The sequence below is a fragment of the Nelusetta ayraudi genome, unplaced genomic scaffold (assembly GCF_046127955.1).
Source record: "Nelusetta ayraudi isolate G7.1 ecotype Tasmania unplaced genomic scaffold, CSIRO-AGI_Nayr_v1 ptg000027l, whole genome shotgun sequence".
Classification (NCBI taxonomy): domain Eukaryota; kingdom Metazoa; phylum Chordata; class Actinopteri; order Tetraodontiformes; family Monacanthidae; genus Nelusetta; species Nelusetta ayraudi.
The window spans coordinates 4,261,359-4,284,883 of record NW_027466077.1 but is presented as its reverse complement, the minus strand read 5'-3'; the positions used below and the strand labels follow the sequence as shown (position 1 = coordinate 4,284,883).

General features: G+C 46.1%; 1 protein-coding gene across 1 annotated transcript in view; it reads right to left on the bottom strand.

The window, feature by feature from the left end:
- exoc4 (exocyst complex component 4) overlaps positions 1 to 23,525 on the bottom strand; it is a 92,232-nt gene that overhangs the window by 48,062 nt on the left and 20,645 nt on the right. The window contains exon 11 of the mRNA XM_076030196.1: positions 12,532 to 12,628. Coding sequence (XP_075886311.1) covers positions 12,532 to 12,628 — 97 coding nt within the window. The remainder of the gene's footprint in view (positions 1 to 12,531; positions 12,629 to 23,525) is intronic.

The window sequence follows — 23,525 nt, the reverse complement described above, 5'->3', positions numbered from 1 at the left end:
TGCAATTCCGAGCAAGTCGGCGACGAGTGTCTTCTCCACGACGACACCCCCACACACCACTCCCCAAAATAAAAGAAAAAAACTCAGAGAAATGAAAGGACGGACGAGCGCGTCACTTAAGAGCGCGTAGGTCGCTTCTGTATACATTACTGCCAGGGGAGAAAATATGATGTTGAAGGGTTAAATTATTCATTGGTCCTTTCAAAAAGCGCCCGCCGCCGCTTTGTCGCCGTGTCATGTCTCCGTGTCGGTCGGTCCACTCGAGACGAGGCGTCTCGGGGGAGAGAAGCGACCTTGGCGGCGGAGATCTGACCTTTAAGTTTTGTTGTTTTCACTTAAAAAAAAAAAAAGTGATGGGCGTCCGAGAGGCTTAGCGTGTTTTCACATAAGTGGCCATACGGGAGCGGACACAGAATCTGCCGATAAAATTTGTTTCCAGAGAGGAGAAAAAAAAAAAAAAGAAAAAAAATCCTGCATGGACCCATTTCTCATTTCCCATTATCCTTTTCAGTTCACATTAGATAATTATCCCGAAAATAAGGCACAAAATTACCAGAGTGTGAGTGAAAAACATGGGCAAACATGATATGGACAAAAATTTTCTAGCATTAAAGAAATTATTCTAATCAGTTTTATTAGTAGAGAAGAGGGAAAGAGAGGTGGAAAACTTTTTTCTTTTTTCCCCCGGCATGAACAATCATCTTCTTCAGCCCAAAAGTACACATAGAAGGTTTTGTCAGGACTAAGTGATCCTTGTTTTTGGCACAGCACTTCCATTTTGGGGACATTTATGCAATTATTCATCCCAGAGTCGCGTCTATTATGAAAACTAATTGCGGGTAGTCAAAAGGCCTCCGTGATTACGGGAATATTTCATCTTTGGAGGACGGCGGTAAATAGACCGCAGGGAGCGAGCGGGACAACGGAATAAAGAGGAGAGTCGGAGGGACAAGGAGAGATGGACAGACAAGAAAAGAGGATTAGACGAGAGGAGTCGTCATAATCGGCGCGCAGCCTACAGCCACAACAGACGTTAAAGATAGAAAAGAGGAAGAAATAGGTGGTAATGCGGCAACGAGGACGACAGCGGCGGAGAAACATGGAAAAGTTGAGGCAGAGGGAGGCAAACAGAGGAATGTGGAACTTTACAATGGCAGAAGCAAAGTTCTGCAGCAACAGCTTTTTGACACACATATATATGTATATATATAATTATTACATATTTAACTGAGATAATAAAGACTAGTTATGATTCAAACATGCTTCTCGCAGTCTTCTACTGCACCAGTGACGTCTTGCTTTGCAAGAAACACTGAGCGACACATCATCAGTCTGACCCTGAAGACCAGGACACATTAAAACTAAAAACTCCACTATTTCTTCCTGCTGCTCCACTTATTTATCCAACACTGAGCATCCATGACAACAGGGGGCTGGGGGGGGGGAATCAAAAATGTGAACAAAACAAAATTTACTCATTTTCAAAGTAGGAAAACTCCCGGCCCGAGGCAGTTGCAGTGTTTACCCTGGTCCAGCCCGACTCAACGACTCATTCCTAACAATTTTTATTCAGCGCTTTCCGCTCCACCGTCTCCCAATGTAACGAAGGCTCCTGCCAGCCGACGTCCCGGAATGCTCTCATTACTTTGGTGCGGGTTGCTGGGGGAGCCGTGTGATATTCAATACTTCTGTTTCCCATCCCTCCAATCTCATTTACACTTGACACCTGACATTTGCATAATGGCCTCGCTCCATCTCCTATCTGCTGGAATACAGGGCGGAGGCTGAGCTGCGGTGTGCGCGTGCACGCGCAGCGGCTGCTTGTTTGGCTGTGATGGGTACACATGCCTATCAGGAATGTGTGTGCGTGCGCGCACGAGCACGCGTCACAGGCAGGGGTTAAACGACTTCCGTCTTAATCTGGCTCATTAAGCCTGCGGAGAGCTCGGAGTGCGCCGCGCTGGCTGATTTGGGACAATTTACGGAAATGCTGGCAGGAACACGGAAAATGCTAATCAGGGATTGCTGTGACCTCAATCAGTCAGAGGCAGATATTAGGGTGTCGGGAAAATTTGAGGCGAACGCGCGCCTTTGTCTCCACCGTGGTGGTGAAGTGCTATGATAATGGCACTTCTGTCAGGACGCCGGAGTGTCGCATCAAGCTGGTCTTTTCAAGGAAGAGAAATCGCAAGTTATGGCAGAAATCAACTTTGTGAGAAAGACGTTATTCTTTCGGGGGAGAACTTTTGAACTTTAATCGGCGGGGAAAGTGGCTGTCGCAACCAAGTGCTTCTTTTAAGCCTCAGCCTCCCCTACACGGTGGGTTTATTAACTGAACTGAACTGCAGTCGAGTGATGGGACGCAGAGAAAACTCCTGGCTGGCATCCTCATTCTGAGGACGCTGAAAGAGGCAAACCATCGTGGCTACCTTGAGGTTCTTCTTGACAGCCTAAAAATCTACATGGAGATTGTGTGACGACACGGTCTTGAAAAGAGATTTCCAGCCAATATTTGTTGTTAATATAGTTGTTTCAGTCTCCCGCAAACACAATGGATTTCAGCTTTCTTGTTAATTCAATTCTTGTTAATTGACGCTATATTGGACCTCCCACAAGCTTGGATGGGAAAAACAGGTTAAGGGTGGAACTAACACCTGGCTAGATGTATTGACACTGACCTGTGAGAGGTATAAGTGTCCTCTGTGACACAAACTATTGTCAGAAAACACAGATAAAGCAAAATTTTGCAGAATGTGGGAACTTTAAAGGAGCTCCGGGGGCCACATTTGCTGAAAGCTTTTAAGGTGACAAAAGAAAGAAAAACGATTTTATCCACAGACTAACAAAGCCATGAGAAGGCATACTCATAGCCATAACTTTGTGCCAATGTGAGAACACACACACTGGAAGAAAACACTTTTGACAAACCTCTGCACTACTCTCTCTTGTAATATAACAATTTGTCACAAACCCCGTGACTGGAATATTTATCATGATATCTTTATGTGGCACTCTCCTGCAACCAAAACGGGGGAAGAAATAATATAATCCTCCCCCACATCCCTTCCAGCCAGTCAGCCAGTGAGCTGGAGCTGAGTGAAACGTCGTACTTAGCAAATTGCATTTGAAACCAGGGGGGAATAAATACTACAGATAAAGACTGCTCTAATGTGCTTAAATCCATTAGAAATCTCATATTCACACATAGCAGAAATCACATTACAAGCTGGCCCTAATGTCATTTTCACAGGGTTCCCTTCTTCCACAAGCATTCCCTGCCAGTGTGAGACAGTAACATCAAACATAATGGATTTTCTTTTTTCTTTTTCTTTTTTTTGGTGTGCGCATTTATTCCCGCTCTCATGCCTCGTTCCATTCACCGACTCTGTCTATCTCCGTCCTGCGGTCGACATTTCCTGTCCCAGTTGTCGCTGTCGAGAGTGTGAACTCACAGTTTCAATTACGAAGAATTCCACCGGACGGTTTTTCCAGAAGGCAGCGCTCGCAGAACGTGTTGGTGTTGAGCTTGCCGTGTCGCTGCAAATATAATATAGTAATAATGATAATAATAAATTGAGGCCTCCCATGGTTGACTTTCTTCTTAAAAAAAACAATAGAGGCAAAGTATCCATCTGTTGTTTGGGTAACTTAAAAGAAGCTGCTTTCATATTTCTATTGATTTTCCCTCCTGAGAGGAAAGGCTGGCAGTCTTTCTGTAGGGATGGGGGGTGAACGGCTGCCTGGCTTGTATTTAAAAATCATACCTGTCCTGAAAGCAAGCCTCCTGTGAAGTAGAGCGTGGGGGAGGAAAGGAGAAAAGAGGAGGCCTGGTCAACATACTCAATCAGAGGCTGCCGCTTTGTCCATTTCCAACAGGTTGCACACTCGATGGGCAGTCCAGCCTGATTGGTCAGGGATCAAAACATTGGCGGCTGGGGGGAGGGAAGGACAAAAGGTGAGAGACATCCGTCTCTCTGAATAAGCGAATGTCCATTCAAAGCAGGCACAACGGAAGCTGTTGTTTTCCCTTTGAAATATAAGGCGACCTTTGCTACAAAGAAATAGCTATTAAACTGAGTAGAACTTTAGGACATGGAGATGGAACATTTCCTAAAACCTTTGCGTTTCTCCCCTGTTTCCATCTGATAAAGAGGCTGTAGCACGTGTTTGAAAAAGGCAGGTAAATTTAGAAGTGAGTGGAAGATCCTTCTAGTACGTCCAAGAGCACCAATCAGATTAGTCACCGCTAGTTTGAGCCCGAGTAAGCGGGCCCTGGAATCGCCGGAGATTAAATATCCCGATTGGCCTTAGAGGACCTCTGGGTCCCTCAGGAGAAGCTGAAAAAGAGCGGAAAGAAAATGCACAGATGGATACTTTAGCCGGGCTGCTACCACTTCCAGCAGCTTCACAGCCCTCCCAGTGGTTAGCCACCGCGGACCGAAGTCTGGGTGAAGCCAGGTGAGTCAAAGTTGTGCTCACGCCCAATCTGGTGCTGAGACTAAAAGACAGCTTTTTCCATGTGTCTCCCTGTGCTACATCTGCGTGTTGGATGCATCAGACAATGACCGGCGCTGCAGACTAATGTCGGAAGTTGAGTCCGACAAGCAGCGGTAACTCCCTGCTTTGATCTCTGCTAAAAGAGAGGCAATTGGCTTTAAAATGTAATACAACTTTCCATTGGATGTTCACGAGATGGGCTTGCACCATGTCAAGAGGTGAAATCTGCTGTGCAAAGTTTGAACACAGGAAAAAAAGGTAATTTTTTACTCAAATTCCTTTTTTTTTGCCCTCAATTTACAGTCAAGTGTGGATGCCAACAAAACAAAGTCATCAAGTGGCATAATAATCCAGCAAACACAAAACAAATCCTCCTCTTTATTATCCCCCAAAATTTTGACTTGCGACAAATATCCTCCAACACCTATTAGCGAGAGACGCTGTCTCGTGGACACACAGGGGGTCTGTTTTCACCACTGGTGGATTAGATGCCACACTGAGCCCGGTGCGTCCGTCTTTGAGAATAATTAACAATGCGGCGAGAAGGTCTAACTTAAGCAACCGACAATTAGGGGGTCCAAAAACATTCCTTTCAGAGGGAGATGGAGAATTTTAATTAGGTTTATAATGGCTTGTCGATTTGTCGCAGGGGTTTGTTTGGGGAGAGCGTGAGAGTGGGAGGGAGAAACAAAATCTTTTGAGTTTTGTCTCGTACGTGTCGTCTGCTCACCTACAACACCGAACGGCGAATAATCACGAGCTGCAAAAACATCTCGGTATGTACGGGCATTCGGTGCACATGTTTGCGTGTGGTTCACCCGGGGTTTTATTTGTGCATGTGTACATGTAGTGTATGCTTATCTTTAACAATAGGCACCCACCCACACACACACACACAAGCACATACACACACACAGGGATAAAGGCTACTTCACAAGCCGCAGCCCCAGACAGGGCGAGCAGATCAATCAATTACATCTCTGCTCCAGCAATCAAACAAGGTTATTATCAGGCAGCCGGCTCGCCGACCTGGAAAGGCCCTGGACCAATCAAAGACTTGCGGCTTGTGATGTTGGGGGCCACCGCTCGCTCATGTGACAGTAACAGAGAGTGGCAGCTCGCGTTACCAAGGGATGGAGGGATGGAGAGGGAGGGAAGACGGACTTCAGAAGAAAGTAAACAGGGGGGGGGGGTCTGTAAATCAGCCTCCTCCGGCACTCCGTCCTCACCTTGGTTTTTACTTTCAGCAGGGACAGCGAACGATAAGAAACCCAGGAAACAGTGCCGTATAAATGGGAGTGTAAATTTTTTTTTTATAGGACTTGGGGCTTTTCAAGGTGGTAAAAGTTTGCAGGTGTTTTTGTTGCTTGAGTGTGGACGGATTTGATTTCTGGGCGGAAAATATGCAGCAACTTCTGAAAAGAAGGACACAAACACGGGAGCGAGGGAGTGAGCGGGCGAAAAACCAACAAAAAAAAACAAACCCAAACATCTTCTCGTTGCGGCGCACCGACTTTTAAGTCTTGGCAGCGGCTTCTTCCTCCTGGCATTCTAGGCAATAAGCATTTGGAGCACGTTCGGCGCCTTCCCGCTTCTGTCCTTCCACAGCAACAGGTCTCGGGAATCATGTTCGGCTTAATTTAATAGCGCCGCATCCCTGCCCGCCCTCCCCAAAAATGGAGATTTCATTAAATTATTGTTGGTAACACAATACACTGTGACACATGCAGGCACAAACCTACAAATCTCCCGAGGAATAGGGTCTAATCTCTTTGGAAAAAAAGAAAAAGCGGCCAATCGGAGACAATCGGGTCCCTCGGTGGGGACATTGGGGACGGGGGAGACGGGGGAGACGGAGCGACTGTGTGAACATCTGTGTGATTGTGACCTGGTCATCTGGAAAACCTTCAAAGGCGCCACTGCGGACCTTGTTTCTCCGCCGTGCATATCAATGTTTGTCTTTGTGTTCACCACCGCCGCTTCTAGACCGGGGAGGGAAGGAAGGAGCGAGTGGGAGGGAAGTGGGGAACAATTCCCAGCATGCTCGGTCGGGTTCTTCCCCGCGACGACGGAAAAAGGCAGAGAGAGCGGAAGAAAAAGAAGGAAAGAAAACAAGGGGACTGCCAAAGCTGATTTCATAAGAAGTCCACTGCTGAGCATTCAGACAAACTAGACCCCCTAAAGCTCCCGGAACGGCGGCTGCCTGCCTCGCAGGAGTCTGCCGGACAGGTTGCCCGGGGAACCGATCCTGATTCCATTATGGGATGGATAAACACAATCAAAGAGTTTATCCACCTTCTATAGCCGGAGAAAAGACCCCCGCAATGATGGACCTAATCTCCGGCACAATATCTGCTGTGTGTGTGTGTGTGTGTGCATATATGTGTGTGTGATATGTCCAGTGGACCCGTGTGCGTTCCCTGCTACTGTGCGTGTGCGTGTGTGTGTGTGTGTGTGTGTGTGTGTGTGTGTGATGCAGACTCTGCACCTCGCTGAAGTTGCACTTTGAGAGAGCGATAAAAACAGTCGGCGTTATTTACAGGCGCTTGCGTGTGTGTGCCTGCGCGCACATGTGCCGTCCCCTTGGGAGGCATCAGTGACATAAAAGCATAAAGACGCTGCAGCTCTGCGGCTCCTGACCGGTCGGGGCACCTGGCAGATTCATAGCAAAACGGCATTGTGCGGCAGAGCTCCCTCTTTTCTCCCGCAGCCTCTTCCACTGCCCTCCTCAATAACCCTCCACCTCCACCTATATCCCCACTTATTTGGGGTTTCCATACCTAAGCATGATACCCACAGCTCACAAGAGGTTTTTAGGGAAATTGAGCAATATTACACATCCGCAAAGTTACTGGCATCAAATTCAGGATCAATACTCTAGCAGTGGGCCCCAACCGGTTTAATGTGAGACAATATTTTCAGGGACCGGCATGAAAACGGCGGTATTCTCTAAATATTATAATAAACCTGAACCTACTATGTACTTGTTTGCAACTAAAGGCTGCTGGTCCTTTCATGCAGGGTGCTTGGTCTCTGAGTGGCAAAGCAGTTTTGAAGGCCTCATAAGAGAGTAGAGTAGAGTGGGCTTGTTGCGTGGGAATCTTCTGTCGAGATAAAATCCGTATCTGGAGTAGGATTGTCTGTTAAATGTTGCTTTCTTTTTCTAGGAAGTCGCGGGCTCTTCTGTCTCCTCACTGGGCCCTTTCATCTATCCGAAGACGTTTGTTTTCACTCATGTTGCTCGCTAGCTTGGTTGGTTGGTAACGTATCAAGTGATCGACATGAGCGCCTTGACATGCGACATCGTGGCCCGATACCACCTGACCCACGGACCGGTACCGTTCCGCTGCTTTAGTACACACAAAAAAGTATTATTTTTGGCATTTGTAGATTAAAAAATATTTGGCTGTAGTATTCCAATAGTTACTATAGTATTTTCTTTTTTCAATGAATATGTGGTGGGGCAGAAAACGAGAATTAGAATAAGTTGTGTTGACACCCAGCCTGCGTTTGTCGCCACCCTCCTCTTCCATTTTCTTCTCATGTACAGTACAATCTTATTATACATGTATGAAGCCCGCGCTTGAGCACAAAAACAATTTCAATTCAAAGCAAAGCTAACACGCCGCCCAGCTTACATTAAATCTGAGAGCCGCTCCATTCCGCCACCCGTTCCCTTTCTTCCTCTTCTTCTTCTAGGGAACTTATCTGGCTCTGTTCTCATCCCACCTGCCTGTTTGTTTCTTTTTATCATCTCCTTTGTGTTTTTCTTTTATTCCTACCCATCTGCTCTCGCCTCTGTCTGTTGTCGGCTTCCTTTCTTCGACTTTCTTTATCTCCGTCTCCCTGTCTCTCCATGACCTTTCTAGTGTAAAATCCTCTCTCCACCTGATTTCCCGTCCACCCCCTTCCCATTTTTTTTATTTTATTTTTTTTTTAAATGGGCACGGGTTGGAGGCGGCCTGCAAGAGGGGAAAGAGGAAGAGAGGCTATTTGCTGAGTAAAATCCTTCAGCACGAGTCGGGAAAGATTAGAGAGGCGAGCGAGCGCTGGCAGAGCAAAGCAGTACGTGCATGTATATGCGAGTGCGACTTAAGTCGCGGAGACGTCTGTGCAGCATTTTAATAGCTTTTGTGCTACTCTTTGGGGCGGACTGCAGATGTTGTTGTTGAGGAGAATTCAGGGCGTATTTAAGTAATTATGACGGTGGCGCCGCTGTTAATTCCGGCAATTAAATTAGCCGTTCTGTCCAAAGTCACAGCCAATAAACTGCAACAGACTTCTTAGTCTTTGTTATTGTTCAATATAGTTGCATGCATGTGGTTTTCATAACTACTTCCCTCTTTAAAAGCTTATGACTGAAGAAACCAGGTTAAAAATGTTTGCTTTTTTTTTTTTTTTTTAATTTGCAACTGAATTTTAACGACGTTGAACAGGACCACTCTGGTCTGTGTTTGGACACATTCTCTCATTCAACGGTTTTAGATATTTTATGTCTTAGATTTAAATTCAATTGAGATGATTTGGGATAAATTAATGACTGCAGCTCATTTCGTGGGGATCAGCATTATTCCAATCCTCTTCAGGGTTTCTCATCATTTTGCTTTTCAGGAATATTGGATTTCAGACTACTAGTAAAATGAACCTCACCATTTTTAGGCAGCCGAGTGGTATCCTTAGAAAACTTCTTTGAAAGATGCTCATTCTCACCTTGAACTCTTGCGCTTGTGCGCAAAAGAAGCAAAATACAGGAGGAAAAAAATGTTTGCCGAATCATGGAGAGCGTCGCTCTGCGCCGCAAGCCACAGCGGGGAGATGCGCAGCCCCTCCGTCCTCCTTCCCGTCATGCGACTCACCGCTTGCCTCTCTTCCCTTTCATTGCTCGCCCGCTGTCCTTCCCTACCTGCCTCCCTGAGCGCTGTCTGTCAATCTTCGGCCTTCCGGCTCTTTTTCCTCTCGTCTTTGTACTCTCTGGCTCAACGACAGACACAGCGGCGTCGACTTCCACTTCACCTTGTGCTAGTCGAGCCATCTGCGCATCAAGCCGGGGAACTATTAATAAGTCGCTAAAGGTGAGTTCCAAATCGGTTGCTGCTTTAAATACCTGGCAAAAAGCTGCAATGGTTTCTTTTTGGAACTTTCTGTTATGATCAGGCTTTGCACAAAGCCAGGGTTACCATAGACTACCGGCAGATTGTGGTAGTCAAACCTCAGGCAAACTCCACACTAGAGTGACCAACACAACCACACCTGTGACAAATCCAGGTGAAGGAATGTGACATTTGACCAGGTGGTTTTGAACAACATGATGAGGAGAAGCCAGGCTTTTGCTACGGAGCAAAGTGCAAGATATCTTGTAGTTTGTGCAACAGTCTTAACTGGCACATTTTACTTGGGACCTTGTCCTATTCTGTCCTACTTTCCTACCACATTGAAAGACTATTTGGTGAAAAAATTCTACATGCTAGCATGCTCACACGGGGCCACAGAGAAACTCTGGATGAGCTACCAGACAAGAGACAGATTAAGGCTTTTCAAAATGCCAACCTCATCTACAGCAAGGGGTGTAAATACCACACAAATGCCAGCAGGAGACCCCAGAAGTCAACCCAAATTGGCTGTTATATGCACGAACACTCGCCCGTGGCCACCCCATATTGTATGTGCATCTTATAAGACTTGCATTCTCACCTCGGTAACATATGTGCTCGGACTGCAGCACCACTGAGGGCAGAGCCTTATTATTTTTACCTCTTCGGATAAACAAATAAGGTCAAGCCTTGGAGGGGCAAAGAGCATCGAGATGGATGGTCAGAATATATTCTGCATGCAACTCTTTGTGCTGGCAAACTGAAGAAGAGGAACCATCCAATAAGAAGAGGAAGAAATTTAATACATGGGACTATGGCTTTTACAATACAATTGGTTTAGAAACGGTCATAACCTGAGACAATATAGACGCGAGAGGACCATATTAGCAGTAATGGTACATTACTGGAGTCAACTCCACCTCATTAGTTCCATTCTCATCATGGTCTACTCACTTCCTGATGAATAGCCAGAGGCTGAAAGTATTTACTGCCGGAAAGCCACATCTCTGTCTCTCCCTCCAGATCATTCCAAAATAGTTTTATAAAAGGGTTCCAGGACCAGTTGGGATGTAAAATCACTCCTCCGTGAATCAGCAATTAAAGATGTGCAATTTTGTTTGGGGTTCGTTATTTTTCTGATGTTTATTTTGAGAGACTGTGGTGGTAAGTCTGCCAGAAAACAAAAGATTTAAATGGAAAACACAATAAATAAATTAGGAGTGCAAAGAGAAAAAAACCCCACCACAATAAACCATTAAGGCCCTGCTGTCTCGTACACCCACGCGCTGCACTCCACCCCCCCGCCAAACCCCGAGTGCTTTTGTCATTAAAGGCACCATAAGTTGCATGGCAGGCTGCAGGAGGCGCGGCGATCCATCAGCAGCGTGCTCGAGCTTTGCCATTAGAAAACCATCTGCAGGAGACGGCGCTCCATTGGCACCGCATGTCGAAGGAGTGTGTGTGTGTGTGTGTGTGTGTGTGTGTGTGTGTGTGTGTGTGTGTGTGTGTGTGGTGAAGGAAGGGGTACACTGCGTTCAAGGCAGTTTGTCGTGATTGATATGAACCATTAAAGACAACACGGGAAGGTTTAGCGGGGAGCTGGTCACCGTTTTTTTTGTGGTCATTTGTTGAGGCAAAATCTTGGCCGGAGCCGCGGAGAGCACTGGGTTAAATGTGCATGCATGGGCGCAAGAGGGGGAAATGATAAGTTGAGGTGTGTGCTTCAAGAACACTGGCAGACACCTGCAGAGAGAGAGAGCCTGGCACAACACTCATGTTTCAAGGTGTAAATAGTCCGACCTAATAAAGTAATTTTCTTTGGATGAAAATAAATTCATTCAAAAACAGATTGGGGGAAAAAATCTAACACTCAGGAACACATTTGTTCAAATTTAGAAGAAAAAACATGTTTCCAGATTTTCTTGCATTGATTTTTTTTTTTATTAAAGTTCTCCCAATATCCACTCTCCGGAAGATTAGAGGGACTTTGAAATAGCTGAAAAGCAAAAGTATGTCATCTCCTTCATCACAAAGCGAGTGCCCAGATGGCCTGTTTGAAGCCTTCCACTGGCTGAAGATGCTTTTGCAGTCCGCACATCTGTTAACCTGCCAGATTTGCGCGAATCCGAGGGATAAATGGAGTGTTTGCTAAAAAGGCGCATTAACCCTGTCTCCCCGCATTAAAAATAGACCCCAAATGATTTCAAAATTTGCTGGTGTGCGCCGAGCGCGCTGGTGTGGAAGTCGGAAACATCACAGTTTAATGGCTTCTGGAAGGTAATGTCTCACTGCATGGCGGCCAATTCAATTAAACTGTTCCACTATTAGATTTACACCGCTCGCCGGGGACCATATTGCTGTACGGAAAAACTACCAGACGCGCAGTGCATTACGGCAAAGACAACCCTTCAAAAAATACTCCAATCTAATGGGAAATAAAAGTGATGGTGGCGGTTGCCTGCAAATCTTGGATGCTATCAATGAGGCATTTGGAACTTAAAGTATAGTATATCAAATCATGCTGGATTCATGATATTTTTTCTGAACATCAGGCTAAAATCGATAGACGGCCACTAAGAGGACATGTCCTATAATTAGTTTAGTAGTTTTGTGGGTATTGAGTCATATCTCGGCTGGCTTTAATGGCACGGCCATTCCTCTCTAACACATTCAAACATATGTAATGTTTGCATTGTAAACATCAGTTGAATACAGGCAGTCTATCTATTGCATTGGCTCTGCCTCTGTTGCAATATAATGTATGTAATGCACCAAAATACATTAGTCTCAGTTTGTGCAATTGCCATCATTGATCTGTCGTTGCAACATCATTTACGTGACAATCCATCAGAATTCATCGCACCTTCGCAAAACCGTGACCAGAACAATTTCATTCATTCCCTTTTTTTTTTAATTGTCTGCATGCTTAGAGGCATCACTCTACCTGAGGAGAGGCTGGAAGATAACGGTGATGTTCCTCGCTCCCGGTTTGCAGACAAATTTCATTTCACCTCCTTCGATCAGGTTGTCATCAGCGCCACCTGGAACAGAGAACACGCAGGGCTCAGGATTGTCCACAGTGACAGTTTTGTACTTCAGAGGCATTTCTGACAGTTCACCGGCAAGCACCAGCATCAGAGTCATTCTGAAAGATTTTGCAAGGCATTCTGGGAAATACTTAAGAGTGTCCCTGGAAAAACCATTAGGTCCTAATAATAATAATAAACTTCCTAATACCACTAACGTTGGTAGCGATCAATTCTAGCATTGATGTGTCTGTTAGCACGGTTCAAAAAAACACTCCCCATCCCCATCCTCTTGTGAATCAATACATCATTATTAAAAACTTGAAACCATTACCAAAACAGTTTTGAATGTTTTAAAATGTCCTTCTGTCTTGCAACCGGGGGCCCAGGCAAACACATGGCTCAGCCGGTGCGGCTCTCCATCACAGATCTAAACGCATCCCACATGCTTCCCTCCGCCTGCATCGCCGCGTGGGTGAACACCAGAGCTAATGGGGTTAATCAGGAAATCATTGCAACGTGACACGACTCGGGAGGGAGCGTGCGCACTGGAAAAGGAATTGACAAAAAATGGAAATTCCGACTCGGTGTCAATACGGCAATCTAGGCGGCGGGAGAGCCGCATCTCGCGTCTCCTCGGTATGAAAGATCAGAAGGAGAGTGAGCGCGAGCGCCAGGCATTAGGTTCCCGTCTGAAGCTGAGTGCAATGAGGAAGGAGGGCTGGGAGGGTGGCATCCCTGCCCTTTGACCTTGAGGAAATGAGATCCTGTGGAATGTCTCGCTTTAGATATAAGACTGATACGAATGCAGGGCACCGTATGGTGAAAACTTCACTTTACCAATGTTTTCCAACAGTAATAATTCCCCACTCTCCTGTCAGTGAACTCCCTTGAAATAAGAAAAGTCAATTTCTCTTTTTTTTTTAACTTCTGCTCCACTTTTCAGAAATTGTGTGCCAAAATCGTAAAATTTTGGAATTCAACCCTTTGTGATGCCGCGTGTGTTGGTTCCTCCCTCTGAGGGAGAGTTGTTTTTGTCACAACAACAAAGCGTTTCTGAATTATTTATCAAACAAGGCAACAAAAAAAAGAAGAAAGATCGAGGAAATGAGTATGACACACAAGTCTGACAGTATGTGAGAAAAACTTTCAAAAAAAGGTTTTGGTTCAAGGTATTTTGAAAAGAAAGGTTTTGTGTTTGTGTGAAAACATTGATTTCAGAGAAAAATGCTCCACAGAAATCAAACCTGACGGTGAGGCGAACAACTAAAATAGTTTTCTGAAAGGGACTTTGTGCATGCATAAGTGTGTGTGTGTGTGTGTGTGTGTGTGTGTGTGTGTGTGTGTGTGTGTGTACTCTGAAAATGGAGAGATCTCAGTCTGGCACAAAGGCCCGCTCGGCTTTTCCTCTCTGTTTCATTTCCATGTCCAATACGGCCTTGTAAAGCTTGTGTTATATAACACAAAAGACACCTCGGCGAGGCTGCGAAGGCCTTCGCCGCTCCTACCTGCGCAGAGCGTCTGGCACCACATTCAAATGCATATCAGCTTATTGTAGCCGCAGCCTGGCCTGCACAATGCGTCCCAGATGGAACAAGTTTGATTAGAAAAAGTATGAGAGGCAATTTTCAAGGCGTTTTAATTAAAAATGACAATGTGCGAGCTTCGTAATGCAGCAAAAAAAAAAAGTTCCGGTTTCAATCTGATGCCTTGAAGTTTGCCCACTCGGCGCGCGGCTGCAAAGTGAGCTCTGACTCACTCTACTCCAGCCCTTCTTACTTCCTTGAGCCAATTCAATTTCGACTCAATTACTTTCCAAAACAAAGCTGCCACCGCTGCCCACGCACTCTCCAGCTCTGCGCTCCCGACATCTCTCTCCCGTCGATCGCCAGTGTGGACGACGCTGGCAAAATTTCGGGTTCAAGTGGCTCCCCGTGAGTGACACCGACATGTTGCGCGCACACACACACACACACACACACACACACACACACACACACACACACACACACACTCTCCGCACGTCGGCCCCCACAAGCCGACCGCTGCGTATGTCTTACCAACGACGGTGACCAATTTTAATTTCATGCTCTAAATATCCGCATCCGTGTCAGACAAAGGAGCGCGGAAGAGACCCCATTGATCCGTGGGGTCTCAGACCGGCTGCCAACGGGCCGTAGCGCTGATGAATATTAACCAGGCTGGCATTAATATGCATGCGACTCCTCTGGGGCGCCCACCCTGACGTGACAGGGTGTCGCCCAGTTTCAGGTCCGGACGCCACCAAACCGCAGCCGGCCTTCTGTCCGCAAAAAAAAGTGACTCAAAAATTAGCATGTTGTTTGCAAAGAGCCGGTGTGCTCCCCGCTTGTGTGCATCGGGCTCGGTTCGGACGGGCCTTTGTGCATTTAGGGTCCCTCGGTGTGTGGTCTGATCCAGGATTAGCGCCTGTGTGTGTGTGTGTGGAGGTGCGGTGCTCAGCTGGAAAGGAAGAAGTGACACATTCTAATGTGGCCAAATCTGCCTGAAATCCCCCCCGAGGATGCAACAAACACACACCACCCAAAGCAACTTAAGACGCACCTCTTCCGGCCCTGGAATAAAACACCTCCGGATTAAAGCGCTGGCAAGCGGACAGGTGTGGATGGAATTTCCTCTAACCGACACACAGACGCACAGCTTTGCTTTGGGTAGAAACCAGGGCCCATCGGGATCGACCGAACCGCATAGCTAGAACATACCTGCGCGCGCGTGCGCACACACACACACACACACACACACACACACACACACACACACACACACACACACACACACACACACACACACACACACACTCACGCGGTGACACCCTTCTAACCCCCAATGGTGCCTTAGCTCGCGCTGCCGGGCCCACATGCAATCAAGTCGGGCAGTGACTTAGTGAAATTGCATTAGCTACACTTTCCTGGGTTTGATGAGAATCAGGGTTTTGATCCTGTGATGAATTCAGCAGCGGCCGCGGATGTAGGCGGGGAGAAGAATGAACGTGTGACGCCTTCTTTAACACGATCGGGTCATCTCCTGGGAGAGGTGTGTGTGTTTCCGTGTGTGAGTGTCGGGGAAGACTGACGGATGCAAAAAGGAGAAGTCGTAACCCCAAAATGTAAAAGGGGTGAAAATCTGTTTTGGGGCATATTAGGGGGTCTGTATCAGCGAAAACATACTATGATACATAGTAACGTGTCCGACTGAATTTTCTTTTCTTTCATTATAATAGAACACTCGCCCCGCCCCAGGTTGTATGCCAATGTCAACTGGGATTAGCTCGGTCCATTTACGAGCCTGCAAACCCTGAGCTGAGACAGGTTATGCACTATTACGGCCAGAAGTTTTATTTCTGTGTTTGGCAAAGGACGCCAGCCTGATCTCGCGTTTACCGTCAGCCACAACAAGTTTATCAAAAGTTCTGATGATGAGTGGAGTCCCGGAAAGACAGTCTGGATCGGTGCGGCTGCGGTTACTGAAGGTCGAACAACAAAAAAAAAAAAGGTAGGAAACTTTTTGACAGTTGGTGTGTGGGAAAAAAATACGGCAACTGAACACCTGCACACTGTCAACTATCCATGTAGTAATAAGGTTTATTAGAGGTAAACATCGTGCCTCTAATAAAAACTGTTACTGCAATGGCAGTCTGCAATTTATGATAATCTTTTCTCGTAACGTTGTTGTTAACATTACCATAAAGATTCACACGTATTAAAAAAAAATAGTGCGTGGAAGAGATTCAGATCAGCCACGGCATCAACTATGCAATATCTAAACCTGACCACAATTTCTACTGGAATATGTAAAGTCTCTGATCTACGCTATTAGCATTAGTGCGTGTCGTGCCAAAATTTGGCATACAGATGTCGCCATATTGCAAAATCCAATTTTCAGCCTCACTGGCCTAATTTCACTCACCGTGACACTATGAAGAAGAGTTTGGCAGAGGGGGGTGGGGGGGGGTCTATGCTGGTAATATCCTCACATGTATGTGCACAAGTATGCTTGTGATATAATCAAAAAAAAGGGGGGCGTGCACTGCAAATTTTCAAGGAAATGGAAACCAGCTGACCTAATTAGAACAAATTCAGTGTCAATAATGTATGACTCGCTGGTCAATTCTGGGGAACCAATTCAACTCGGGCCGTCTTGGCGCCTGATTGGGTTTTAATGAGAGCCCTTCTATTATTAAAAGCAATTTGATGGGATGGTATCCACTGCTCCAACTTTGCCGAGACCTCTTCCCCAAGTCAGCCGAGAGAGAGCGGCATCAATAAATTATAGTATAAATAAATTCAGGTGCAGATTGAGTTGGATTAATTATTAAAAGTGTCGCCGCGGCACACAATGTGTCTCCGTGGTCTCCGGCTTAATGAATGCACATCTGTCAGCGGCGGTATGACAACAACACACACCGATCATGCTAGGATGAATATTAATTGTGAAGAATTCGTCACGTCTCGAAATACAATGGGCAACAAAAGAAGAGGAAAGGTTTCGGTGGACTCCAAAGTGCAAGAAATGGGAAAGTGGAAGAAAACAGGCTTGAGAGTACGCCGCCAACTACAAAAGGCGAGACAACAACAACAAAAAAACAAAAAACAAATGTGCCATGTTATTGAAAACTCTCATCTGCTGGTGGCAAAATAGAAGAAGTTGGAGGAACATCAATGAAAGGAAGTGGCTTGTTCCTACTAGGAATTTAGAAATGGCCAAACAAAGTCAACGAATTAGACAAAACAAAAAACAACTTGTTCATCTGAGGAATTATGCTGCAAGCAATGGGAAGAAAAACAATACATCTCACGCAGCAAACACAGCAGTTTTTCTTTTTAAAACGCTTGTCATATATGAACGACGCGCTAATGCCACCAAGAATATGTGAAGAGTACTGAGGCATTTAATAGGTGACTTTATAAAGTTCTGGGGCTACACACCTAATGGGCGGAATATGAGGGATCACATAAACTGCTTCGCCTCTGACATCTCGACTCATAGCTGTGAGGAATCGCCGTGCTCACTCCAATCAAAAAGGCTTCAAATCACTCATGACTGCAGTGTGCAATGGTCTCTTCAATCTGTCAACCTTATCACAGAAGTGAGTGATTGGTTCTGTGTGTGTGTGTGTGTGTGTGTGTGTGTGTGTGTTTGGGTCTGTCAGTGCGCACGCGCTTAAAGGCCGGAACTAATCCGCCAAATAAACACGTGTCATCACAGCTTTTGATTTGGCCCAGCAGGAAATCAAGGCAGCCGACACGCCAGATGTTCCTTCTTCACCGTAAGAACCTGTTGCAAGCTGGGAATGGTGAGAGGTGTGTTGTGGTCTATCTGTCCTGTCTCTTCTTTTGTGTGTTTCCCCATTTGGGATCATTCAAGTACATGCATTCTATTCTGTTCTATTCTGCAGTGATGCAGATGTCAAGGTCCTTTGCTGCCACTCCACCAGCCCTCGTCGTACCCCTCTCCCTCTCTTCCTCCTCGCTCCCTCCGTGCTGCAATGCGTCGCGCAATCCCGCATCTTCCCCAATCAGCAGGTCCGAGATTAAAAGTAAACACCAGGGTGACAGCCAAAGCCGCCCGATGATGACAAGACCAATGTTGATTAAAATTAGCCCCGGGCTGAGAAAACGCACTAAGCTCCTTGTCCCCGATTATAGGTGTGTAGACTCCAACAACAACCTTGCTCTCGCTCTGCTGTCCTCTACAACCACTTTGAGCATCTTACGCGCTGTTGGCCAAGTTCACGTCTTCTTAGGGAAAACTACCAGACCAAAGTTACTTCTTTCGTTTGCCTTTAACTTTCGTTCTTCTCATTTCTATAGTGTGCAATGTTCTCATATCAGATCAGATCTGGGAGAGTCGTTGACATTACAGAGGATGAAGCCGGGGATACTGTTCATTCAATCAGAGGTTCAATAGCAGATGAGAGTCCTAAACAGCAGCTGTGAGTGTTTTGTTGTGTTTGCATAAATGAGCGTGTTTAAAAAAAGCGAAGAGCAGGAATCACAGCTCGTAATGTCACAAAATAAGCCTTGATGAAACCCAGGCACAGGCAGAATTGCACACAATGGGCACAACAGAGAGAGAGAGTTAGACATTCAGAGTAGTGTGTGCATGTGGTGTGTGTGCGCGTCCTTGTGTGTGTCCTTGTGTGTGTGTGTGTGTGTCCGGGAGTTTTTGTCTTCTCTCAAAACATACAAAACAGGTGCACAGTCAAACACAAATGAGGCGTTTTCGCTGCGTTAGGCTGCCGGCTGCCAGGGTTGCACTACATTTTATCTACAGATCCAGTTCAGTCGCCGCAGGAACAAAGCCGAAGTACAAGAGAGGACACGTCATTTTCGACAGACACTCGGCGGCGAGTGTCGACACTGTTACACCGTGTCATTCAATTACGGCGTGCTGTACATGCCATCCATCTTGACATGAATTCTTTATGTTGTATGTAACCCACGCACCCACTTACACTCAAACACACACATATACACACTCTCTCTGGTAAGAGTGAAGGATGTGAAGCCAGTCACAGACAGGCCAGCCACCTTTGTGTTGGATGTACATTGTGACACATTATGAAACTGTGTTTAAAGAAAATATTACTGGCCTTTTTGGCCAAATTTTCTTGACTTTTTTGGATTGTTACCAATCACCAACCAAAAACACATTCCACACATTTCCTTGAAAATATCAAATCATTTAGAAATTTGAAGACAATTCATAAAAAAGATTGTTACTCTTAAGAATAGAAAACACAAGCACCATTTATATATATGTTGTATGATTTATGATAATGTATAACTTCCAGAGTGAGATGACACAGGGCATTAAGTTGCAATCCAAACCAAATAGCTATTTTTGCATGCTACAAAATGTCAAGAGAAGGAGAAAACAAGACAAAGAATGCTGAGCCTTGAATATTACATTACATAAATCATGAGCATAGTGGCAAGAAAGCAACAGTGGGGAAAAAAGAGGTATTAATTGCCGTGAAGTGAGACTCGTGATCACTTCAGCGCCGTAATCTTTTAATAAATATTGACATTTTCTACCACCGGGTTTCATTCAATGTCCCATTTATGAATATGATAAATGGGGACTTGAAGGTCAGCGGAAGTCGAGAATTGATTCTCTCCACAAGACAAATGAAGAGGCCATCATCATTCAATTCTGACGGCAGGCGAAGCCAGTGAACGATTTTGTAAAAAGACTTAAAGAGGCCTCTCCGATGAGCGGCCCCTCTTTCTGTCTGCGAGTGGGCGTGGGAAGTTGATGCGAGTCACGTGTGTGTCAGCTGAACCTCGTGACCTCTCTGTAAGATCCTGGCGTTAATTTTGTGATTTTTTTTTTGAAAGGCAAAGTGTGTCGGATCACACGCCGCTCCCCAGGAACGTCTTGTTTCTGCAACCGTACATTACCAAAGCCACACCTCCGTGCAATCACGCAGATATCAACATCTGCTCACCCCCTCCTGCTAAGCAAACATGATATCCAACGCGCTAACGCTTCAGCACCTCGGGCCTATCGGCAACATTTTTTTTTCCCATTTGCACCTCTTCTTTCTCGCAACTCCAACGCCGCCGCTCCTCAGCTGTCGGCGTGTCCCTCCGCCTCCTCGCTTCTTCCCCTCGTGGGAACATGACGCTATTATACAGAAACAAGGAGCCCAGAACACGCAGCAGCGGTGCAGGCTTTCTTTCTCGTGCCAAGGCGAGGGCTATAAAGGAAGAGGTGGTGGTGGGAGGGGAGCTGTTTGTTACGAGATTGGACTCGGGCGGACTGTTCTTTTTGTTTGTCGGAGACCCTGCGCACGAGCACATTTGAATATCAAAGGGGGAAACACCGAATGCGAGAAATAGATTTGGGAGCGAGTTGATTATAAATACATCTTAAGAGTGGAGGGAGGTCAAAGGTGGGCAAGTGTTGGGAATGGGAGTGCTTGCCTGCGGGGAGAGGTGTGTGTTTGTGTGTGTGTGTGTGTGTGTGTGTGTGTACCTGTTTGTTTACGTGCATATCGGTGCGCGCTGATAGGCAGGCTTTGTGCACGGCTGTCGCAGCGGAGGAGGGCGAGGAGGGGGAGGGGTGGGAGGAGAAGGGGCTGTCACTTCAAACGTGGCCTGGGGCAAGGCAATATCGCAGCCAACACAATGGACGGCCGTGACACAAAGAGAAATAAAATTTTAAATAAAAAAAAAGAAGGGCGGTGCGGAAAGGGTGTGTGTGTGTGTGTGTGGGGGGGCAGACTGGCAATGCATTACTGGCTCAGGCCTCGGCTGGTTATTAAGACGCGTTCACGCCTCACCTCACACACGACCAGCAGGTCCGGTACCGGGTCACGGCCCGTCAGTGGGTGGAGGCGGTAAAAAGGGCAGCGGAGGGCGGGGCTTGGGGTGAGAGGTTGAGAGATGGGGAGGAAAATAGGGAGAGGAGGATCTGGGGTGGCGGCTAAATTGTTGTCCGTCATAACTTATTCATTGGGAATGTGATTGAATTTGGAGGCTCTTGGCTGGAGGTGGAAACACAACCGCAGTCTGATACCTGGCTGGACTGAGGTAGAAAACCTTATTGTTTATTGTCGACTTATGACCAGCCAAGATCCCATCAAAATCCAAAACTCACATTTACGTGTGGGACTCCATCAATAAAACCAGCAAATTTTGACGTGAGTACTTGAGAGTGCGACTTTTCCACTTTGCAGGAGGTAAGCTTGCCACTGTTAGTGACTAGGTGGCTGATGTAAGATAAGCAGTAGCGCAGTCCTGCACTAAGCTTGCGATCCTAGATGCCAGCGTTGCTTTGTTAAGAAGATTTTTTTTTCCGATGCTCTGCTTATCGCCTTGGCGCTTTCAATAGCTGGGTTTCCATTACGGTTTTTCGCAAAAAATAAGCAATATTTCTAAAATTTCCACAAAGTACAATTGAGATTTGCAGGTGTTTCCATTGAACGGTTTGAAGCGCATTAGCCGTAATTCTCGTAGACTGTCACGCAAGATTTTTTTCTCGTAAAATCTTGTATGTTTGTTTATGTTTGTTTGCTGTCAAGAATTTGTTCTTATATTTTTCTCTTTGATTACTTGTAAAAAATTCAGTCTCCTGGTCACGTGACCCCGTACGTCATAACCGCTGATGTGTAAATGCGAAAAAAAAAGTGTTTCAATGACACTTTTGCAGTATACCTCTATATCCATACATCTGGAAAAACCACCTCATGAGAGCATCAAAGTTTTTCCAAATTGTTGTGTTTCCGTTACCAGTTTTTTTTGATTCTCGGGTGAATGGAAACGCAGCTAGTGTTTCTATTTCAACAGTGCAACAGCCTCACATCAAGCCCGCAAACTGAAGCTACGTCAGAAATTCACCCGGCCGGCGTCCATTTGCCAGCTCAGAGCAGATAATCGACGCTCCCTGAGCCGATAATGACGCCTGACCAAACGGCAATACCGCCCAACTCTCAAAATGACCCACACTCAAACCGTCCGGCACGTTTCCACCCTAAAGGGACACTTAGGGAGGCGCGGCCGAACGTTTCTCCACGCGACGTACGGGCATCGTATGGATGACGACCCCACAAACGTCTCCAGATGCGGCTACATATGGAGCCGTAATAGAGTCTTTAGATGAAGCGTCGGATTAATTGAAGCGCACCAGACGGGCTGCAGCGGAGAAGAAGGCGGGCAATTAAAGTCTATGCCGCCACGGTGTGCGTTCACGTGCAAGCGAGTGCGCGCGTGCACGCATGTAATGATATACGATGGGTCTTTACAACACTCTGGAGACATAAATCAGAGATATTACACATTCATTTCAAACTCATCAGAGGCGGGAGATTGCGGGAAAGGTTGAAAAAAAAAACGGTCGGACTCGAGACGACAAAACAAGAGAGAAAAATTGCTCCTCTCAACCTCTCAGGCGTGAAAATATATGTTATGACGGTTTGTTGCGGCAGATAAAAAAAAAAGTTAGAACAGCAGTTTATTCCAAATTGGCAAAACCATTCTGACTTTGCACCCAATTTAGTGTCTGACTATTTTTCTTCTTCTTTCGTTCTTCCTTCCTTCCTTCCTTTCTTTGTTAGTGGTGCATGGCTGGATTTGGAAGGAACAATCAAACTCTTATTTCCAAGAGGGGCTTTGTTGAGCATCTGAGTTAATAACTGTATTGACTTGAAGGAGACTGGCGAGAAAAGAGGAAGAAGAAGAAGAGTTTTTTGGGAACTCCGAGTGGAGAGGCTGGGAGACACACATGACTAAGTTTTAAGTGCGGAGTAATCCCGCAGCCCCGAAAGAACTCATCAACTCAATCTTTTTCCTCTCCCGCTCTCCCCACAGGGTGGTGGTGGTGGGGGGGAACGTCCCTTTCCACGCCGTCTGAATACTTATTTTTCTAATTTCTTCCTTCAGAAATCTCTTAATGGCTTCCGCGCAGGACCCTGATGAAAACAATGACTTCTAACCTTCTCCTGCCTCCCTCCCTCCTTCAATCCATCCACCCCTCCGCCCCCCTCGCGTCCATCGTGGCCGACTTATTTCACTTTCTGAATGATTTTTCTCCCCTTTTTTTTTTCTTTTTTTACTTTACTCCTTCAATCTCTTTGCAGCCATTCACAGACGCCGGGCCTGGGCTTGTGGCTGGCGCTGCGCATTGTGACAGGTGAAATGAAAGCCCAGAGAAATCTCATCTTCTTATAAACGCCCGGAGGTATTCAGCCAGTTCGAGAAAAGAAAAAAATATATATATCTATATATATATATATATATAGATATATATATATATATTCCCTTTCCTTTCTGAGGCGACGACAGACGGAAGAGAAAAGGCGATGGGCCGGGGGAGAAGAGAGCCGTTATTTGAAGACCATTTGGGCTTTTCCTTTATCCACAGTTAATCA